Source organism: Cherax quadricarinatus, chromosome 49 (assembly GCF_038502225.1).
Source record: "Cherax quadricarinatus isolate ZL_2023a chromosome 49, ASM3850222v1, whole genome shotgun sequence".
Lineage (NCBI taxonomy): Eukaryota > Metazoa > Arthropoda > Malacostraca > Decapoda > Parastacidae > Cherax > Cherax quadricarinatus.
In genome coordinates, this window is record NC_091340.1 from 11,731,304 (window position 1) to 11,751,246 (window position 19,943).

Sequence of the window (19,943 nt, forward strand, 5' to 3'; positions counted from 1 at the left end):
TGATACTCCCATTATCCAAATATCAATTCACTCAACTGTTCTCCTCCTCACTGGCCAGACTAAGCTGACAATGTATAATAAAGTTAATGGGAAAGGTGTGAAAATAAGACACAAAATGCTGGTTATGACATTTTATTGTGAAGACACCGTCTTCCAGGGACTTTATCAATTCACATAGACAATATGGGTATTTATAGAGCCTGGAAAAGAGGTCCTGATGTGAAAGAATGAGAACATGTGTTCAGATGAAAGTATCTTATCAACTACAGTGGACCTGAATTTTGTGAGCCTTGCGTTTTGTGAATTTCGACTTTCGGCAACTTTTTTCATCAAAATAAAGCCTCGCGGTTTGTGATTTGCCTCGTCATTCGTCCGTCATATGTAACACGTCCATGCTGTCGGGAGCGGCCGAGCATACACAAAGGCTCCCACACAGCATTTAGGAATCAGTGTGGCATTGTTTATGGATGAGTGACCATCACCACACGTGTTCATACGATACATATAGTAATAACAGTAGTAATCCATTCTTTATTGTGCTTGCAACTGCTAAATAAGCCACCATGGACCCAAAGATAGCTTCTAGTGCCAGCCCTTTGCTAAAGAAGATGAGAAACACGATAGAATGAAAGAAAAAGTTTGAAGAAAAATACAAAAGTAGTGGTGGTAGTGGTAGTGATGGTACTGGAGGGTGGTAGTGATGGTGGTAGAGGATGGTAGTGATGGTGGTAGAGGGTGGTTGTGGTTGTGATGGTGGTAGAGGGTGGTAGTGGTTGTGAAGGTGGTAAAGGGTGGTAGTGATGGTGGTAGAGGATGGTAATGGTTGTGATGGTGGTAGTGGTTGTGATGGTGGTAGAGGGTGGTAGTGATGGTGGTAGAGGATGGTAGTGATTGTGGTAGAGGGTAGAGCTGCCAGAGCTCTCTTTATGGAAGGGGATTCCCCTTTATGGAAGTAGATTCCCCTTTCCAAACAATAGTGTAACTTCTCCATCCTCTCCCCTCCTCCTGTCTTCCATACACCAACAAGAGTCTTTTCAATAAAGGTAAGTGTGATGTTATTGTTTTATTCTTGATTTCTCATTCTTCTCTGTATGTAAATCTATATTTAAACTATAAAAAAAATCATTTTTGTTAATACTTTTGGCCAACTGGAATAGATTAATTGGATTTACATTATTTCTTATGGGGAAAATTGTTTCGACATTTGTGAATTCCAATTTCGGCAGACTCTCTAGAACAGATTTAATCACGAAACTCGGGGGTCCACTGTATACGAGTCATATTTTGCTAAGGTAAATATTACATTTTTAACCTTACCAGCCATTTCCCACCAAGGTAGCATAACCCAAAAAAGGAAAAATTCCCTATCATTCATTCATAGTAGCATATCAATCAGATATGCAAGTTAGGAAAATGTAATCATAAGAGCAGAAATATTGTCAAGTACATTTTAAAAGTGCAGAGCCAATTAAGTTCAAACACTATATAGTATGATAACCTGTAAAAACCTATAGACAGGCGAAGTTGAAACTAAAAGCATACAAGATGGGAGAGTTATTTAAATGAAATTAGAAAGCAGTTTATACAGTATTTAAAAGCTCTGCTGGTAATTTACACCAAATGTGACAGCCTGGAAAATAGGTAACAGTTAAATATTTAATGAAGAGGCAACTGTTAAGATTAAACATGAATACAAATACAGCCTCTCCTCACTTAACGACGGAGTTCCTTTCCTAAGACCACATTGGTAAATGAATTCGTCGCTAAGTGAGGAGCATACTATAATGGTAGTGGATGTGTCAACCAGTTTTGATATTATATGTATTATATATTGTAATAAACAGAATAGAAGAAATCAGCTCTTATATACACCTACCATCCGACTTACGACTGAGTTCGGTTCCGAGAAACCGGTCGTAAGTCGAAATGGTCGTAAGTCGAGCTTTACTACTGAATATCAATAAAACATTTTTGTAATGACTTTATTTTATTGTTTTATTTTGGTATTTCATGTTTTACTTTACTTTTTATGCTGTAAGTACTGTATTTTATACTGTAAGATTTAAGATAAACACTGTGTACAACACAAATAGTTGTTTATTTCTCAGAAATTTGGCATAAAAAACACGGTCGTAAGTCGAGTGGTCGTAAGTCGAGTGGTCGTAAGTCGAGCAGGTCGTAAGTCGGATGGTAGGTGTACATTATTTAGGTATGCATAATGGTCAGAGAGCCTGTCGTAAGTCTGAGTCAACGGTAAGTGAGGAAAGGCTGTACATTCACGAGGGCACTAAACCCATAAGAAGTCATACAGTCCCTGGGGAAACAGCAGGTATTCAGATTCAATCCGAGGAAGGGCAGCACAGGTCCAATTCTTTACAATTTGAGGTTATGATTATTCTGTTCACCCTACCAAAAATTTTAGTTACAGAAACATAAAATATTAATTCTTTAATATTATGTATATTGTATATACAGCCTCTCCTCACTTAATGACGAAGTTCTGTTCTTAACACCACGTCGTTAAATGAATTTGTTGCTAAGCGAAGAGCATACTGTAATGGTAGAGAGTTTGTGTCAACCATCTTTGATATTATTTTAATGTCATCTTTGCACCATTTATAACATTCCTGATATACAGTAGTGTACTGTATATTGAAATAAACTGAATAGAGCAAATCAGCTTTAATATACACCTACCATCCGACTTATGACCTGCTCGACTTACGACCACTCGGCTTACGACCATGTTTTTTATGCCAAATTTCTGGGAAATAAACAACTATTTGAGTTGTACACAGTGTTTATCCTAAACCTTACAGTATAAAATACAGTACTAACAACATAAAAAGTAAAGTAAAACATGAAATACCAAAATAAAACAATAAAATAAAGTCATTACAAAAATGTTTTGTTGATATTCAGTAGTAAAGTTCGACTTACGACCATTTCGACTTACGGCTGGTTTCTCGGAACCGAACTCGGTCGTAAGTCGGATGGTAGGTGTACATTATTTAGGTATGAATACTGGTCAAAGAGCCTGTCGTAAGTCCGAGGCGTCAGTAAACGAGTACGCTGTTAGGCGAGGAGAAGCTGTAGTAAAATAAGCAGAATCAAGGAAATCAGCTCTAATGTACATTATTTAGTTATGAATACTGGTCAGAGAACCCATCTTAAGTCGGAGGTGTCGGTAAACGAGTACATTGCTCAGTGAGGAGAGGCTGTATATAGTATGTATTTCATTGCCTGCAGATTTTCTTCCATATGAAATAAGAACCTCATGTGTCTTCCTTGGGTCTTTAAGCCTGCCAAATTCTTTAGTGTAACAAGCACTGATATAATAATGAACACTTACTTCTTTTTTAAATTACGTATTATTATATTCACAAAATGTACTCAAACCACTATTCTTTTCTACATTAAAAGCCTGTTCCATCTTCAAGAGTCGTCTATGTGTTCTGGTATTTAATGAACTCTGATGCTCTGAAGCAAATAATTTATTTTTCTAAATTACTAGGAAACATGAAATTCAAGGTAAAGTTTAAACATTTATTGACTGAAACAGTATACTGTGCAATATTTTCATCGCTACTGGGCAATAAATTATAATACAGTACAGTATACTATATTCATTCCTCACTGCTTTCAATAATTTTTGTAGGATAATAAATATTACAACTATTACCAATATCTTTTTTGGCTCATTATTGTGCTATTACAAGTACATTGGAACCTCGGTACTTGAATTTAATTCGTTCCAGAAGGCTGTTCGAGTGCTGATCTGTTCAAATACCAAACGAATTTTTCCCATAAGGAATAATGTAAATTTGATTAATCCATTTCACACCCCCAAAAATACACTTTCAGCGACTTTACAGTGTATTTTCGTATGTATAGTATTTATGATTGTAGTCTCGTTTTCTTGGTCTCATTTGATAGAAAGAAAGATATATTACAGAAACAGAGATGATTTTGAATGGTTTACAGACTAAAAGTACCTTGAAATTGAGCTCAATATAGCAGAAATGTTCGATTTTTACTAGTGTTCAAGAATAAACAAATCATGTCACGCATCCAATACACGTCAACTGGTGGGTCTATGCTTTCACAAATGCGCTGATATTATTTATACCATTTTTTCAATAATGCAGTAGTCTGCATAACAGTAAATCTTCTATTTTTTTTTGTGAATAAAAATTCAAAATGCAAAGCAAGTGGAATGTAAGAGGCCCGAAGTGGGAGGAGCTATAGGAGAGAGAGGGTGGGGCCAGCAGAAGGAGCATTCAGTATCTGATGAGTCGTCTTGATAGCCGGATACTAGCGGTGGTGCAAATACAATGTTGTGTAATTACGCTAATATTACTAATAAAGGTTATTTACCTATCACATTTATTCCAACTTGATATCAGAATCTCAATAGATAATCTAGAAGCACAAGATGCCAAAATTAATAAAAGGCATATTATATGGACACAGAGGAAGTGTTTACATCAGGGCAAACACACTAACCAGTTTTCTTTTTGGATGATTATTATCACTAATCTTCTTAGGTCCCAGCATGACTTTACAAATATAAAAAAAGACACCCAAAATTGCAAAAAAAACATGAAATGGTTTACAGCAGTTTTGGAATGAGTGACAGCTGCGGGGAGACTAACACACATGTTCTGGCAGGCCGTGCTTGTTTGGTCAAGTTCCGAGCAAACGGTCTACTACCGAGAAATTTTTTACAGAACAAAGCATTCGAGTGCCAAACTGTTCAAGTACGGAGCTGTTCGAGTACCAAGGTTCCCCTGTACTGGTAGTTACTTATCATTAGTATAATGCACACAGTTGCACACAAATATAATCACACATGGCAAATTAATATGCATTTTTTTAACACGTCGGCCATCTCCCACTGAGGCAGAATGACCCAAAAAAGAATCACTTTCACCATCTCGATTAATATACAATTAATGTAAAATTACACAAATTACAATATCAGTTAACATTATTACCTGCTGTATTAATTATCAGTCAAAAAGACAAATAATATGGCACCTACAATAGCAGTGAAAATTAAAAAAAATGGATACACTGCATTAATCAAAGCACTGTACATAACACACAATTGCAATAAGTAAACAGCACTATGGCTTCCTTATTAATAAATCAAATATGCACTGAACAAGTCTTTTATTTTTTAAAAATTTTGCTAAGTGTGAGCTTCATCAAATTAGAATCACATCATTTGTGGATTCCATATTTAAAATAAAAGGTCCTAAACCCACCTGGGTCGTACAATGCTACATGGCACAGGAGTGTTGACAAATGACTTCCACAAATTACTACAGTTCATATAAGTCTGACTTATGTGCTAAGCCACAGAAAATCACATTTAGGAGAGGAAACTCATGATAACATCCTGGTCCATCTTGGACCACTGTCAAGTAACAACTTGGTGATTTGTCACTGGTCATATGTTTACTCTCCTGAGTGCAAGATATTTGTGAATTGTTCCAGCCACAATAATGTTACATATCATTCTTACTGTGATGATATTTCAAACACTAAAAACACCCTAGTAGTAAATTTTCAGCATAACTCTCAAGTGTTAAGGTACTGCTTATTAACAGTACTTGTATTTCATAACCTCACAAGTTATCACCTTGACATATAGGATTCAGTTAATAATAATACATGTATAGGTTTGGTTCAAAGTCTGTCAGTTACATGAGAACTATTAAGGCTGTATATCACTTGTACACCACAGTCAAAGATGCTTTAATTCAGAAATTAGGAATTAGAGCAAACTTTTAGTGTATATACAATGAAAGATACAAACCTCTCATTACATATAACCTGTATAGGGTAAACATATTACCCTATGTGTTGCTTGTTGTCTCCTCACAGCCAGCATACAGAGTCTACCAAGTAAGTACAATACAGGATGACCCAACTTGAGCATAAGTAATTGTAAATAATAAATTCTGAAAATAAAGCAAAGTTAAAAAAGATTAAAATGCTTTAGCAATTACAGTAATAACAAAGTCGGTAATTGAAGTACTATCTCAAAAGAATTAGTTTACTAGAAGAAATTAATCAGCTTTGTCTAATGGTGATAACTGAATTGTATTATTAAATACGTATGAAGGTGAATGTATAAGAGGTGTTTGTGCAGAAAAAATGTGAGAATGGTAACTGAGCTTGCAGGAATTAGGAAGTAAAGGTAGCAGAGAAAAACCCTGAATAAAGTAAAAAGTAGGTCTTAGATAGGGATGTGTAATGTCACCATGGCTGTTTAACATATTTACAGATGGGGTTGTAAAAGAAGTAAATGCTAGGGTGTTCGGGAGAGGGGTGGGATTAAATTATGAGGAATCAAATAAAAAATGGGAGTTGACACAGTTACTTTTTGCTGATGATACTGTGATTTGGGAGATTCTAAAGAAAAGTTACAAAGGTTAGTGGATGAGTTTGGGAGGGTGAGTAAAGCTAGAAAGCTGAAAGTGAACATAGATAAGAGTAAGGTGATGAGGGTATTAAGAAAAATTGGAGGGAGGAAGCATGGAAGAAGTGAATGTTTTCAGATACATATTTAGGAGTTGACTTGTCAGCAGATGGGTCTGTGAAGGATGTTAACCATAGAATCGATGAAGGAAAAAAATGTGAGTGGTGCGTTGAGGTATCTGTGGACACAAGAAACATTGTCCATGGAGGCAAGGAAGGGAATGTATGAAAGCTTAGTGGTACCAACACTCATATGGGTGTGAGGTATGGACTGTAAATGCTGCAGTGAGGAGGCGGTTGGAGGCAGTGGAGATGTCGTGTCTAAGGGCAGTGTGTGGCGTAAATATTATACAGAGAATTCGTAGTGGAAATTAGGTGTGGAGTTACTAAAAGCATTAGTTAGAGGGCTGAAGAGGGGTTGTTGAGGTGGCTCGGTCATTTAGAGAGAGTGGAACAAAGCAGAATGGCTTGGAAAGTGTATAAATCTGTGAGGGAAGGAAGGCGGGGTAGGGGTCGCCCTTGAAAAGGCTGGAGGGGGTAAAGAGGTTTTGTGGGCAAGGGGCTTGGACTTCCAGCAAGCGTGCATGAGCACGTTTGATAGGAGTGGAGACAAATGGTTTTCAGGACCTGACGAGCTATTGGAGTGTGAGCAGGGTAATATTTTATGAAGGGATTCAGGGAAACCAATTAGCCAGACTCGAGTCCTGGAAATGGGAAGTACAGTGCCTGCATTTTAAAGGAGGGGTTGCTTGGGATATTGGTTGTTTGGAGGGGCATGTAAATTGTCGTATCTGAGCGCCTCTGCAAAGACAATGATTATGTATGAGTGATGGTAAAAGTGTTGAATGATGATGAAATTTTTTTCTTTTTTTTGGGACACCTCTGCCTTGGTGGGAAACGACTGATGTGTTGTCAACCATCATTGATATCGTTTAATGCCACCTTCGCACCATTTATAACATTTCTGGTATACTTTTAAATGTTTTTTAGTAGTGTACTCTATTTTTTTTTTTAACAAGTCGGCTGTCTCCCACCGAGGCAGGATGACCCAAAAAGAAAGAAAATCCCCAAAAAGAAAATACTTTCATCATCATTAACATTTTCACCTCACTCACACATAATCACTGTTTTTGCAGAGGTGCTCAGAATACAACAGCTTAGAAGCATATGCATATAAAGGTACACAACATATCCCTCCAAACTACCAATATCCCAAATCCCTCCTTTAACCCTTTGACTGTTTCAGGCCCCTCTCTGAAACTGTCATTCTATGTCGCTCAATTTTTGAAAAAAAAAAAAAAAAAAAAAATATTATTTTTTCTTATGAAATGATAGAGAATCTTTTCCTGATGGTAATGACACCAAAAGTTCGAAATTTGGTCGAAAACTCATGGAATTATGCTCCCGCGAAGTTAGCGGTCTCGGCGACATATGCGTATCGGCGATTTCGCCGACTTTGAGCCCTATTTTCAGCCAATTCCATTGTTCCAGTTGACCAAACTCATAGATATTTCTTTAGAACTCCATTTTATCTATCAGCTGAGTACAAGAAACCTCCCATTTACTAATTTGGACTACCCAATATGGTGGCGAGAAATTGGCAATTTGGCCAATTTCACACAAACTAAAAAAGATGCCAATTTCAAAATAGGGTCCAGAATAAACAAGGTAGACATTCGTGGTACTAAAATAACATATGCTCTGTTCATTAGTCACATCTCTAAGCCCCTCTTATATTATTATTGCTTTCTATTTTGATTTTTTATTCATACAAAAAAATACAAAATTTACTGTTATGCAGACTACTGCATTACTGTAAAAATGGTATAAATAGCTTCATCAGTCTATACAAAGGAGAATCGTGAAGAGGAGGAGGAGGAGTTTGAGGTAATCAGTCCCTCAGCCTTGAGTCGATGAAATCGGTCCATCAATCTTGAAAAGAATACAGCACATGTAAGAAGAAGTAGCTTATATACTGTAGGTAGGTGAGGTGCAGCAGTTGTAGGAGGTATCACATTTGACAAATCCAAATGTGGAAGTAGGTCATGCCTAAAGGTTAGGCAAGAGAAGAATTCTCTGTATTAAGATTCCAAGATGTTGCTATGTATGGCAGGAATGTAGATAAATGGTTCAGAGAACTGACAAGTTGATAAATTAGACACTTGGGTATCTTTAATGAGGAAATATTTCGCCACACAGTGGCTTCGTTTCCTCATTAAATATACTCAAGTGTTGCACATATGTGCAATGCCAAATAGAACTAGGCATTGTACACATATAGTACACTCATTACTTACCTTAAAATATTTGTAATCTTAATGAAGGGTGAGATGAGTAGTGTTTATAATAAGAATTCAGGTGTCATAGGTATGGTAGCCAGCCAGGCCAACCCAGCCCATCCACTTAACATTTAAAGTGTCCCAAAGCGATAAAATGCATATACAGTTCACTCATTACTTACTTTAAAATATTTCTAGTCTTAATGTAAGGTGAGAGGTGAATAAACGAGATAAAACGAATAAACGAGAGAATGAGTAAATGAGAGAGGACAGAGACGAGGAGGATGTAAACAAACACACATTTGTATTTTACCACAGTACAACATTTGGAATTGGAATTGTGCTCCAGTTCCCTAAATTAATAATAATAATAATAATAATAGTTATAATAATAATAGTAATAATAATAATAATAGAGAGCCTGTTCCCTAAATTAATAATAATAATTATTATAATAATAATTATTAGCAGTTTGGAGGGATATGTTGTGTATCTTTATACGTATATGCTTCTAAACTGTTGTGTTCTGAGCACCTCTGCAAAAACAGTGATTATGTGTGAGTGAGGTGAAAGTGTTGAATGATGATGAAAGTATTTTCTTTTTGGGGATTTTCTTTCTTTTTTGGGTCACCCTGCCTCGGTGGGAGACGGCCGACTTGTTGAAGAAAAAAAACAAAATTAATAATAATAATGAGCTTCAAAACACCGCCAACTGATGCAGTGCACTGTTTACCTCGTCATGGAAGCATTTCTCTCGTGTTTTGCTTGCATTTTGTGTAGTTATTTTGCCAAATTGCTTTTATCTAACAATGGGTCCTAAGAAAGTAAGTGCAAAGGACAGTGCTGAGAAGAAAAAGAGGATGATGTCCATGGAATTAAAGCATAAAAAATCATAGACAAACACAAGCGAGGTGTGAGGGTTGATGAGAAAGCTGCTCGTAACTCAGATTTTGGCTCGTAACTCAGAGCAAAAAATCGACTGAGCAACGGCTCGTATCTCGAAAAACTCATATGTTTAGAAACTCGTAAGTAGAGGTTCCACTATACTATATAAAAGGAAGTGATAATCCTTCAAGCTACTACTACTCCCTCCACAACATTTTTGCCCACTTTAGCACTGAAATCCCCAACCACCATTACTCTCACACTTAGTTCAAAACTCCCCACGCATTCACTCAACATTCCCGAAAATCTCTCTCTCCTTTGCACTTCTCTCTTCTCCAGGTGCATATACGTTTACTATAACCCACTTTTCACATCCAACCTTTATTTTACTCCACATATTCCTTGAATTAATACACTTATAGTCCCTCTTTTCCAGCCATAACTTATCCTTCAACATTATTGCTACTCCTTCTTTAGCTCTAACTCTATTTGAAACCCCTGACCTAATCTCATTTATTCCTCTCCACTGAAACTCTCCCACCCCCTTCAGCTTGGTTTCACTTAAAGCCAGGACATCCAGCTTCTTCTCATTCATAACATCCACAATCATCTTTCTTATCATTTGCACAACATCCATGCACATTCAGACTTCCCACTTTGACAATTTTCTTCTTATTCTTTTTAGTAATTATTACAGGAAAAGGGGTTACTAGCCCATTGTTCCCGGCATTTTAGTTGACTTTTACAACACACATGGCTTATGGAGGAAAGATTCTTATTCCACTTCCCCATGGATATAAAAGGAAAAGTAATAAGACCAAGAACTATTAAGATAAAATCAAAGAAAACTCAGATGAGTGTGTATAAAGAAACATGTACATGTATGTGTAGTGTGACCTAAGTGTAAGTAGAAGTAGCAAGACGTACCTGTAATCTTGCATATTTATGAGACAGACAAAAGACACCAGGCATATATGAGAGAATCAGCTAAAAGAGTAGCGATAAAGTTAAATGAACAATTACAAATTGTCTGTATGCTGCTGGAGTGGGATTTATAGTGACATTTCCTAATTTTACTACCCTAGGAAATTGCTGTTTGACACATCTGATTTTGCAGATGTGCTTCTGTTATGTCCAGGGACTTTCAATGCATATTACATGTATAAGATGTGTTTAACCATGCATATTTGCTTTTTCAAAATATCCAGCAATGGTTAATCTCTTTACGGTCATGTTTGTTACCTTCTGCTGGTCTTCAGGGCAAAGACCATGCCACTACAGTGGAAAAGCTTCCTCAGAAGTGTATGTAGTACCCTTACCACAATGAACACGAACCTCGTCTTTAAACCTCTGGCATCTGGGAACAATCTCTTGTGTCAGGGTGAGTGTCAAGATGTGGGTGAGCTTGCTCACTCTATTCCATCATTGTGATGTTGCTTTGGCTTTCCTTCAGACTGATCACTCTCATTTGTAACATGGGTACCTTCTGAAGGGGGGCCTGGCCTTTCTGCTGGGTTTCATTCACAATGATGCTTCTTGGTGGCTTGGTGGACTGCCTAATATATTGAGACTGGCAGAGGCTACACTTTCTGAGGCATCTAATTTACAAATTTTAGCCTCGTTCCAAGTTAGCCATGTTTTCAGCAGACTTATTAATCATTGGTCATAAGCAGTAGGACTAATGGGTTATCAAGCCTTCTGCCAGTGCTTTTCAGCATTAATGCCCCGGTTTGATGAGGCCCTATTCCAAGGCCAAAATGCCAAAAACTTCTGAAGAAAAAAAAATCACCCAGACTTGACATCAGCTTCACGTATCATCATCATGAGCCTGAGCAGTGACGCTCTGTCGCTGCTGGAGTATCGCAACAGATACCTGTCCTTCATATCAATGAGTTCTGTGTTTGTTAGGGTTAACTGTCCCCCTTTCTTCCTTTCCCATTCCACACCCACCATATCCAAAAAACTCTCATAAAGAAATACCTTTGCCATATTTTCAGAAGCTAAGTTGAGTGCAGACACATCTATGCCATATTTGAAACCTCCAGCTTGAATACAAAGCCAAGATTCAAGGCATGATCTTTTGTACTCAGGAAAATGAACATTAGACCACATTTCTGGGTGGTGTGGCTCTCCATGGAGGTGAAGATTACAAGCTTTGTTCCAAATGGGATAGTGGATGCTATGTACCCATTTGAGAGTATAGCCAATTGCTTGAGAGAAGGCAAATTTTGAGAGATCATGACGTTCTAATATTTCTTCAGGCAATTCAGGCATAAACTTTGACAGTCGATGGTAACTCTGCATGATCCAATACCGATGATCTTTCATCTGAGAAAAATGTTCTCGAACATTAAAATCCTCCCAAATAATTTTTACTAGATCAACTTCTGCCACTGAAATGTTGGACAGTTCTGCTCCACTGTCTTCCTCTGGAGGACTTGCCCGATTTTCAACAACAAATATCCACTGCAAATGATTTTCTTCAATGAACTGTTCCTCAATAGCTCTCTTTAGAATGAGTTCTTCTACATATTTCCTTAAATTATAGTTCCAATACTTCATTACTACAACTGCTACCATGATGAAATATGCTCGATCACTTGCTTGCTTCATGATTTCCTCATCAATGCTCTCATAACTAGACCCAATTCCTTGTGGTAAACTTGCTGCTCCTTTTGCATGTTGTAACATTCGACTTAGTTCGTCTCTCTTCTGGGACCTCATCTGAGAAAGAAGAGCAGATCTGTCTTCTTCACACACTAAAGACAGAAGTCTTAATTCCTTTTCTGTCAGGTTTGCTTTCTGCCACGACATATCAGAAGCTTTTACTCGTTTCATGAATTCCTTTATGAATTTTCGCTGTGGCACAGTATATCTACATAGAAATCGATCTTCTATGTACACGAGGTCAGTGGTGGTAATATCTAACTGTTGTCCTTTTTTCCTCTCCCATTCAACAGCCACCATGTCTAAAAAGCTCTCAAGTAAGAAAACTTCAGCAAAGTCTTCAGAAGCAAAATCATGAGTAGCTAAATTGACCCCATAAGGAAAACCATCACAAATCTCTCCAGCACATTTCATCCAAAGCTCCAATTTCTTACATTTTTCTTCTGGTGTGTATATTTTTGACCACGTCTGAGGATGATGAGGCTCATTATGCAGATGAAAGTCACAAGCTATCCTCCAAATATCATGAGCAGTACTGTGCACAAATTTCAGTGTGTAACCAACAGCCTGACTGAATGCAAATTTAGTAAGATCATGTCGTTCAATAACTTCGGGACAGAGAGAAGGCATAAAGCCTTTGAGTCGGTCATATGAGCGTTGAACCCATAAGCGATGTACATTTACCTGATCAAAATACGCTTTCATGTTATATTTGTTCCAAATGAGATCAATGATGATATCATCCTGGTCTTCAATCACCCATCCATCTTCCTCTTCTTCAGCACTGTCAAGGACGCACACAAACTTGATATCTTTACTCTCCAGGTAATTTTCACATATGGCTTTGTTAAGCATCAACTTTTCCGCGTACTTCCGCATCTTTGGTGACCACACTTCAGTAATTAATACAGCAATGCTGATATATGTAGCAGCCCTTTCAGCTTTGCTGATGCATTCTGACAAACTCAAGTTTCTGTCCCAAGAGCTCTTCTGTCTAAGTCTATTTTCCTCATTTACTCTGGCTGATTCTATTAGAGAAGGCACCAACTTCTGCATTTTATATGGCAAAGTCTTGCACATCATTTGTTTTGTATCGGTTTCCATTTTCTTGATTATATTACTTAATGCAATATTGTTAATGAGCAAAACTACAGGAGAAACCAAAGCAATTATGGTATTGTGTAAATGGCATCGCTAAACTACTGACAATATTAGTTAATATATCTATGAAAAGTGCAGGGAAAATATATGCCAATGTATAACTTACCAGTTGATACTGCAAAGTAATCCAACCAATAAGAATTAACCTGCAGAATTAAGAGAGGATCCAACGGGTCTGATCATTAGCATTCTGGATCTTTCTGTAATAACATTAAAGTTAAAATTATATGTAATGAGAATTTAATATGTACTTGGCTACCAAAATTTTTCCAATACAAAAAAATATTAGTTCCAATACAGGAAGGATTTGGAATGGATTCTTAAGTCTCAGGATCCTTGCCAAAAAAGGTTTAAATAATCTTGTAGCACATTAAAACTGCATAGGATTATCAATGACTCAGGATTTTCCAAAAAAGCTGAAACTATCTTGTAGCACTTATGCAGAATGGAAACCATCCTTGGCACTCAGGAATTTCCAAGAAAAAAAGTTCAAACTATCTTGCAGCACTCTTAAATAGTGTGGGATTTATCCTTGACTCTCAGGATCTCCCAGAAAATTTTGTTAGGAACATGACTCAAGCTGATGATGGATGTTTAGCCTCAAGCACACTCAACTGAAGGAACTGCTGAGAAGTTCTCACAGATGTCCTTGTTTTCTGGAAAAAATGCACATCTGTCAAATTTTTATGAGTCTGCGAAATGTTTTGTTAAGTACGAGATGAAAAGCATCATGAGCAACAAAATTACGATGCCATATTTATTACATATGAAAGAGGAAACATATGATCATAATAACAGTAAAAAAAAAATTGACTGAGAAACTGTCATAAACAACTATATTTTCATTAAAATAAATGATACTGAAGGGGCTTATTATTTATTTCATGTCTGGCAACAAAATTGTAAATTAAGTCATGTAATAAGAAATGTTGAAATTTCTGGTGAGGAACAATAGGGTGATAAGAAACAGCAGAGAACTTCTTTAAATAATCTTGTAGATTGTGTCCTACTATTTTTAGCTGCTTGTCGATACTAAACACAAAAGCTGCAAAAAAAATCCACAGCTATGTATATACTGTAGTCCTTTAATGTTAAATATTCTTAGGTCCAAAATGCTGTGCATATTATGGCTTTTCAACTTGTACAAAATTTATGTAAAATTAATTTAAATTAACATTATTTTTATTATTAATACTGTGGTACCTCAGGATACGAACTTAATTCATTCCAGAAGGCTGTTCGAGTGCCAATACCGAATTAATTTGTTCCCATAAGGAATTATGTAAATTAGATTAATCCGTTTCAGACCCTCAAAAATACACTTACAAAAGCACTTACATAAATACACTTACATAACTGTTCAAGTTTTGAGCTGTTCGTATCCTGAGATACCACTGTACATACCTTTTCTATAGTTTATTAATGATAAAGGCATTACTGCTAAAAAAAATACTAGCTATTTAAGCGGCAGTGAATGCATGCCTTGTTTTTGGTAATCAATTTGTTCATTGTGAGTAACCACCTCCATTTTAGTGCTAACTAGGAGCCCAGAGCAATGCATGGATAAACCAAACGAGTCTTTAAGATACACACTTCCTTGTTTATCTCAAAAATTCAATTATCCTGACATAGTACAGGTACATACTGTAAATATAAACGAGTATCTAGACAGAAAACATCAGGAGCTCTTATACATACTGAGATACAAGGGTACCTCAAGTTACAAACTTAATTCGTTCCAGAAGGCTGTTCGAGTGCCGATACCAAACGAATGTGTTCCCGTAAGGAATAACGTAAATTAGATTAGTCCGTTTCAAACCCCCAAAAATACTTACAAAAGCACTTAAAAAAATACACTTACATATGTAGTAATTGTTTGAGTTGGGAGCTGTTCCAAACTCAAGGTACCACTGTATTTCTATAAGCAAAACAATGAACTAATTAAATGTATTATACCAAAAAAATCATAGGAAAGGCCTCATACGGGAGAAAAACCATTTAACCAAAAAGCTCACACTTAGGAGAGGAACTTTTTGATGTTTCCATCCATCCTGGATCATTTACTTTTCTCTCCCCAGTTGTGACTTGACAATGATCCAGGATGGACCAAAACATCATCATAAGGCTGCTCTTATAAATGTGGGGTTTTGGTGAATTGTTTCACCCACAGTATGGCGACTTTTTATTCTTGAGAAACCATTTTATTGTTCAGTGTGTAAATAACATTTCACCAAAAAAATTTATCTTGTACAACATTAACAACTATTTTAATGATCAGTATACAAAAGAAATTTAACATAAAATAACCTTAACATGCACATGAGAACTCACACAGGAAAGAAGGCATACTATTATTCTGTATATAAAACACTTTCCATGACAAAAATCATCTAGTAAGAAATACAAAATTCCATGAAGGAAAGAGAGTACAAACATTATCTTTAAATTACGTAAAAAAAAAAAAATCTAAAATAATTCAAGAGAGCATGTGAGAACTCGTACACAAGAAGTTATATTAACACCCAAAAGAACACAACCATAAAACTCTACTAGCATCACATAATACTTTCCATAACACTTGTCATTTGATGGCACCAGCATCAAAAACTCTCCGCTGAAGGAGATTTTGTGATGCTGGTGCCATCAAAATGTACGTCACTATAAACGTTTTAAACGTTCGTGTCTTCGGAGTGCATAAATCCCATCGTTTTCCATCAGCACAAAAAAATTACCGATGCTAATATACTCATAAACGATCTTGAGACTCAGCTCGGGAGCTAGAACACGTTACCGGAAGAAAAAAACCTCCAGTAATAGAGCACAAACACATAATTACGTGTGGTAGTCCAGACGGTCACGATGACTGCCATGTTGTTGTTGTTACTGATGTTGATCAATGATCAACCATTTACTATAATATATTTGATATTTTATTGTTTTAAATAGCCCTTGTGGTTTAGCGCTTCTTTTTTATAATAATAATAATAATAATAATTGTTTTAAATAGTAGTAGATTGTAATACCTTACATTATAATGTAAATTGTTCCATTGTAATATCAAATTTCATGGTTTTAAATAGTTCTAAACTGTAATACATCACAATGTAAATTGTTTTAAATTGTTAAATTGTAATACTGTGATCGTTATTAACTAATTCAATAGTTTAATAAATCTCTACTAGACTTATCAAAGTCATGTAGCATCACCTGAGATAATATTCAATTCTCCTATACTCACTGTAACTCATTTAATGACCATATCAACTCTGTATTATTGTCTTCCTAATCTTAAGTTAATTTTTAAGTTTGCCCGAAATACTCTACATATAAAGGGGCTTTTGGCATGTACACCCCACTATTATATTCCTCTGTACAGCCATTTAACTTATTAAAATAAACATCTTAATCGTAATCCTAAGTTATGAGACATCAGGACTCTCAAATGTACTGAGCTCTAGCTCCCGGCTCACGGAGGCAATGTTGCTTAAATCTGGGAGAAAACAGGAAAGAGAAGAATATGTATATTTCCCCGTAGGAAAGGTGAGATACCTAATTAAACACCTGAGACAAACATACGTCGCTGAGTTAGTGATCGACTGGCATGTAAAATCAGGTGTTTTATGCCCCCATTAAGATATCGATTATTATTATTATTATCAGTATTAGTATTATTATTTAGTTTATAAGAAGCTCAAATCCTGTGTAAGTTTTTGAGAGAGAATACAAAATGGAATACCAGGCGCTGTAAAGGATTTGGTAGATTTTTAAAAGGCCCCCCAATGGAAATAAGTCACTTCGACTTTGTTGGGTTATTCTAGCTTCTCTACACACATGCTGCTATATATGATAATCTATTTAACTATTTGTGTATACTTACTAGTAGAGTTTATGGTATTAGTTTGATCTTCACCAGAAGACGTAGCTACTGCTAGCAGAACAAAATGGCACAATACCTTGACTGAACAATACACAAATAATCCGCATAATACCAACTTACCTCATAATTTGTAATATTTTACATTTAAGAATAAAACTAAGTATGCCCGAAATGCCTAGCCATGCTAAGCGTTCTAGTGGTACACTCTGTAATCTCAATTTTACTACATGTAAACCAAACAATAACCAAATTTCTGTAAACTCAGCATTGTAATCCTTATAGAGAATAAACTTTGAATTTGAATTTGAATATATGAGAGCGAAGCTTACGACGACGTTTCGGTCCGATTTGGACCAAAACTTTGTAAAAGGTCCAAGCCGGACCGAAACGTCGTAGTCATAAGCTCCTCTTTCCTATGTGCAGGTTATTTGTGTATACCTCTAGCAGAATGGTTAAAGGATTATGACTTCAAGGAGAGGTTAGTTTTAGTTTAATATATTCATTAAGTACCCCATATTCATCCTGTGGGCGGTAGTCAAAAGATTAGAGGTACATAATGGGTCCAGGGACTGGACCCCAAAGTTCTCATATCAGAACAAGTTACAACAGCAATAAAATCTTCGAACACTCCTCCAGAAGGATCATAACATCTAGAACTGACCTCCGCATGAACCAGATAGATTATAATCCTAGGCTGCACCTTAGTAATAATACAAAAAAAGAATCTTCAGTTGAACTTCACTGACTTGAGAGTGGGGAGTAACACCAGTCAGTCCACTTATCAGCATTCTATCATCCAACGGAAATAAGTCACTGGCTTTTTTGGGGGCTATCCTGGATAATTTACACATATATTACTAGGTATGGTAAATGTACTTACTTGTACTGTAATAAACTTAAGTATTGGAGGAGCCATATGTTCACAGTACATCCAATAAAATCAGCAGACTTGTATGATAAGATAAGATATGTCACTAGTGCCACTGTGTTAAGCTCTGGCTGGGTTATAAGCACCTCTGAGAGCTGCTTTATCATCACCAGCTCATGATGACAAACTTTATCTCTGCATTTATGGCTTACAATTAATTCATGTGTAGACATAATTACGGGCAGACTTTGCCAGGTGGACTATTGTTACACCCAGCGTCATTATGTGCTGAAATGTGATAAAATTAATGAATTTAGAGACAACTCACTTAGAAATGCTCAAGAAATGTCAAAGTATTTTATCCACAGTGCCATATTACCAACCAGTCTGGAAAAATACCCTATTATTATTATTATTATTATTATTATTATTATAATCAAGGAGAAGCGCTAAACCCGTAGGATTATACAGCGCCTGTGGGGGGATGTGGAAAGTATTCAGGCTTAATTCAGGGAACTGGAGCACAGATCTAATTCCCTAGATCAAGAGCCCCTCACCAGCGTCAAGGAGCCTTTCTTGTGGGGTGCCCACTGTAAATAGCTCATTACCCCTTAAACTTGTTTAAATTCAACCATACCTTCCTAAAATATAGGGTAATATAAATAATAGAAAAAAACACATATAAGCTACACTAATATTTTTGAAGTGACTGAATTCATGTCTTCATAAATAGCTCACTATGACTGACATCAGACATAAGCTTGTAAATAGTACATTACCACTAACTTTTTTAGCTATAAAAACTTTCGGGCCCAGTCCCTAGACACATTATTTAACAACAACAACAACAACAGTAATAATAATAATAAATTCTGTAAATATATGATACAACCAAAACAGACCTAGTTAACATCACTGGCATTTCAGGCAACTTACGTTAATCTTGTCCCTCAGGATGCGACCTACTAGCTGACTAACACCCAGGTGCCTACTTCTAGGTGAACAGGGGCAGCAGGTGTAAAGAAATATGCCCAACGATTCAGGTGTACCGAGGATTTCGTGGGTTTAGCGCTTAGTTTTGACTCGAATAATAATAATGTACCAGGGATCGATCCGGACTTTCAGCGTGTGAGCTGAGGATGCCCATAAAATAGTTATGACAGTACGTAATTAAATAAGATAAGCATATTTTGGATATAATTACACACTTTATGTAAATGATTGCACTAGTATTACACAGTAACACAAGTGTAAACTACGCAGGGTTATCAAAAAAGTGACACAAGGTGTCTTATTTCCATAGAAGTCCTAGTAATAACTCACTGTTAGGAGCCTAACTATTAGATACAGTACTCACCACATAGTTCAGTAATATGTGGATCAGCAAGATGTAAGAAGAACAAACTTTCCAGGACGTGGCTGGTAATCCAGTGATACTGAGGTCAGAGAGAGAGAGAGTAAGACCTCCACACACTATCAGTGTAGGTACTAAGTTCCTGGAACATACGTTCCGCCGTCGAGTCCCGGATCTCGCGATACGTATGGGCACTTTCAAGCTTATCCCAGGGTACATAAATAGAACAGAAAATCCAATTATATTGAAAGTCATGTCCATGAAAAAAAAATCAACGCTTTCCAAGAAAATTCCAGTCATGCTGGAAGTCATAGCCTAGAAAAATTCCAGTGTGCAAGTTTTCTAGTGTAGGTTTGCAAGAGG

At 36.5% G+C, this 19,943-nt stretch overlaps 1 protein-coding gene across 6 annotated transcripts; it reads right to left on the bottom strand.

The window, feature by feature from the left end:
• Positions 1-3,532: 3,532 nt before the first annotated feature.
• LOC128697003 (uncharacterized) lies at positions 3,533-19,697 on the bottom strand. Of its 6 annotated transcripts, none has more exons than XR_011393313.1 (3): positions 18,239-18,435; positions 13,588-14,137; positions 3,533-5,969 (listed from the first exon to the last, which is right to left on the bottom strand). XR_011393313.1 is itself a non-coding variant. In XM_053788502.2 (3 exons), the coding sequence occupies exon 3, from the start codon at positions 13,422-13,424 to the stop codon at positions 11,439-11,441; it is 1,986 nt and encodes a 661-aa protein (XP_053644477.2). In that variant the 5' UTR covers positions 13,425-13,681; positions 14,097-14,137; positions 18,239-18,427; the 3' UTR covers positions 3,533-11,438. The 6 variants fall into 6 exon arrangements, 5 of the variants coding, with proteins under 5 accessions (XP_053644477.2, XP_069951298.1, XP_053644476.2 ...); XM_053788502.2 differs by having other exon boundaries at positions 3,533-13,681; positions 14,097-14,137; positions 18,239-18,427; XM_070095197.1 differs by lacking the exon at positions 18,239-18,435 and adding an exon at positions 19,584-19,697 and having other exon boundaries at positions 3,533-14,137.
• Positions 19,698-19,943: the final 246 nt, after the last annotated feature.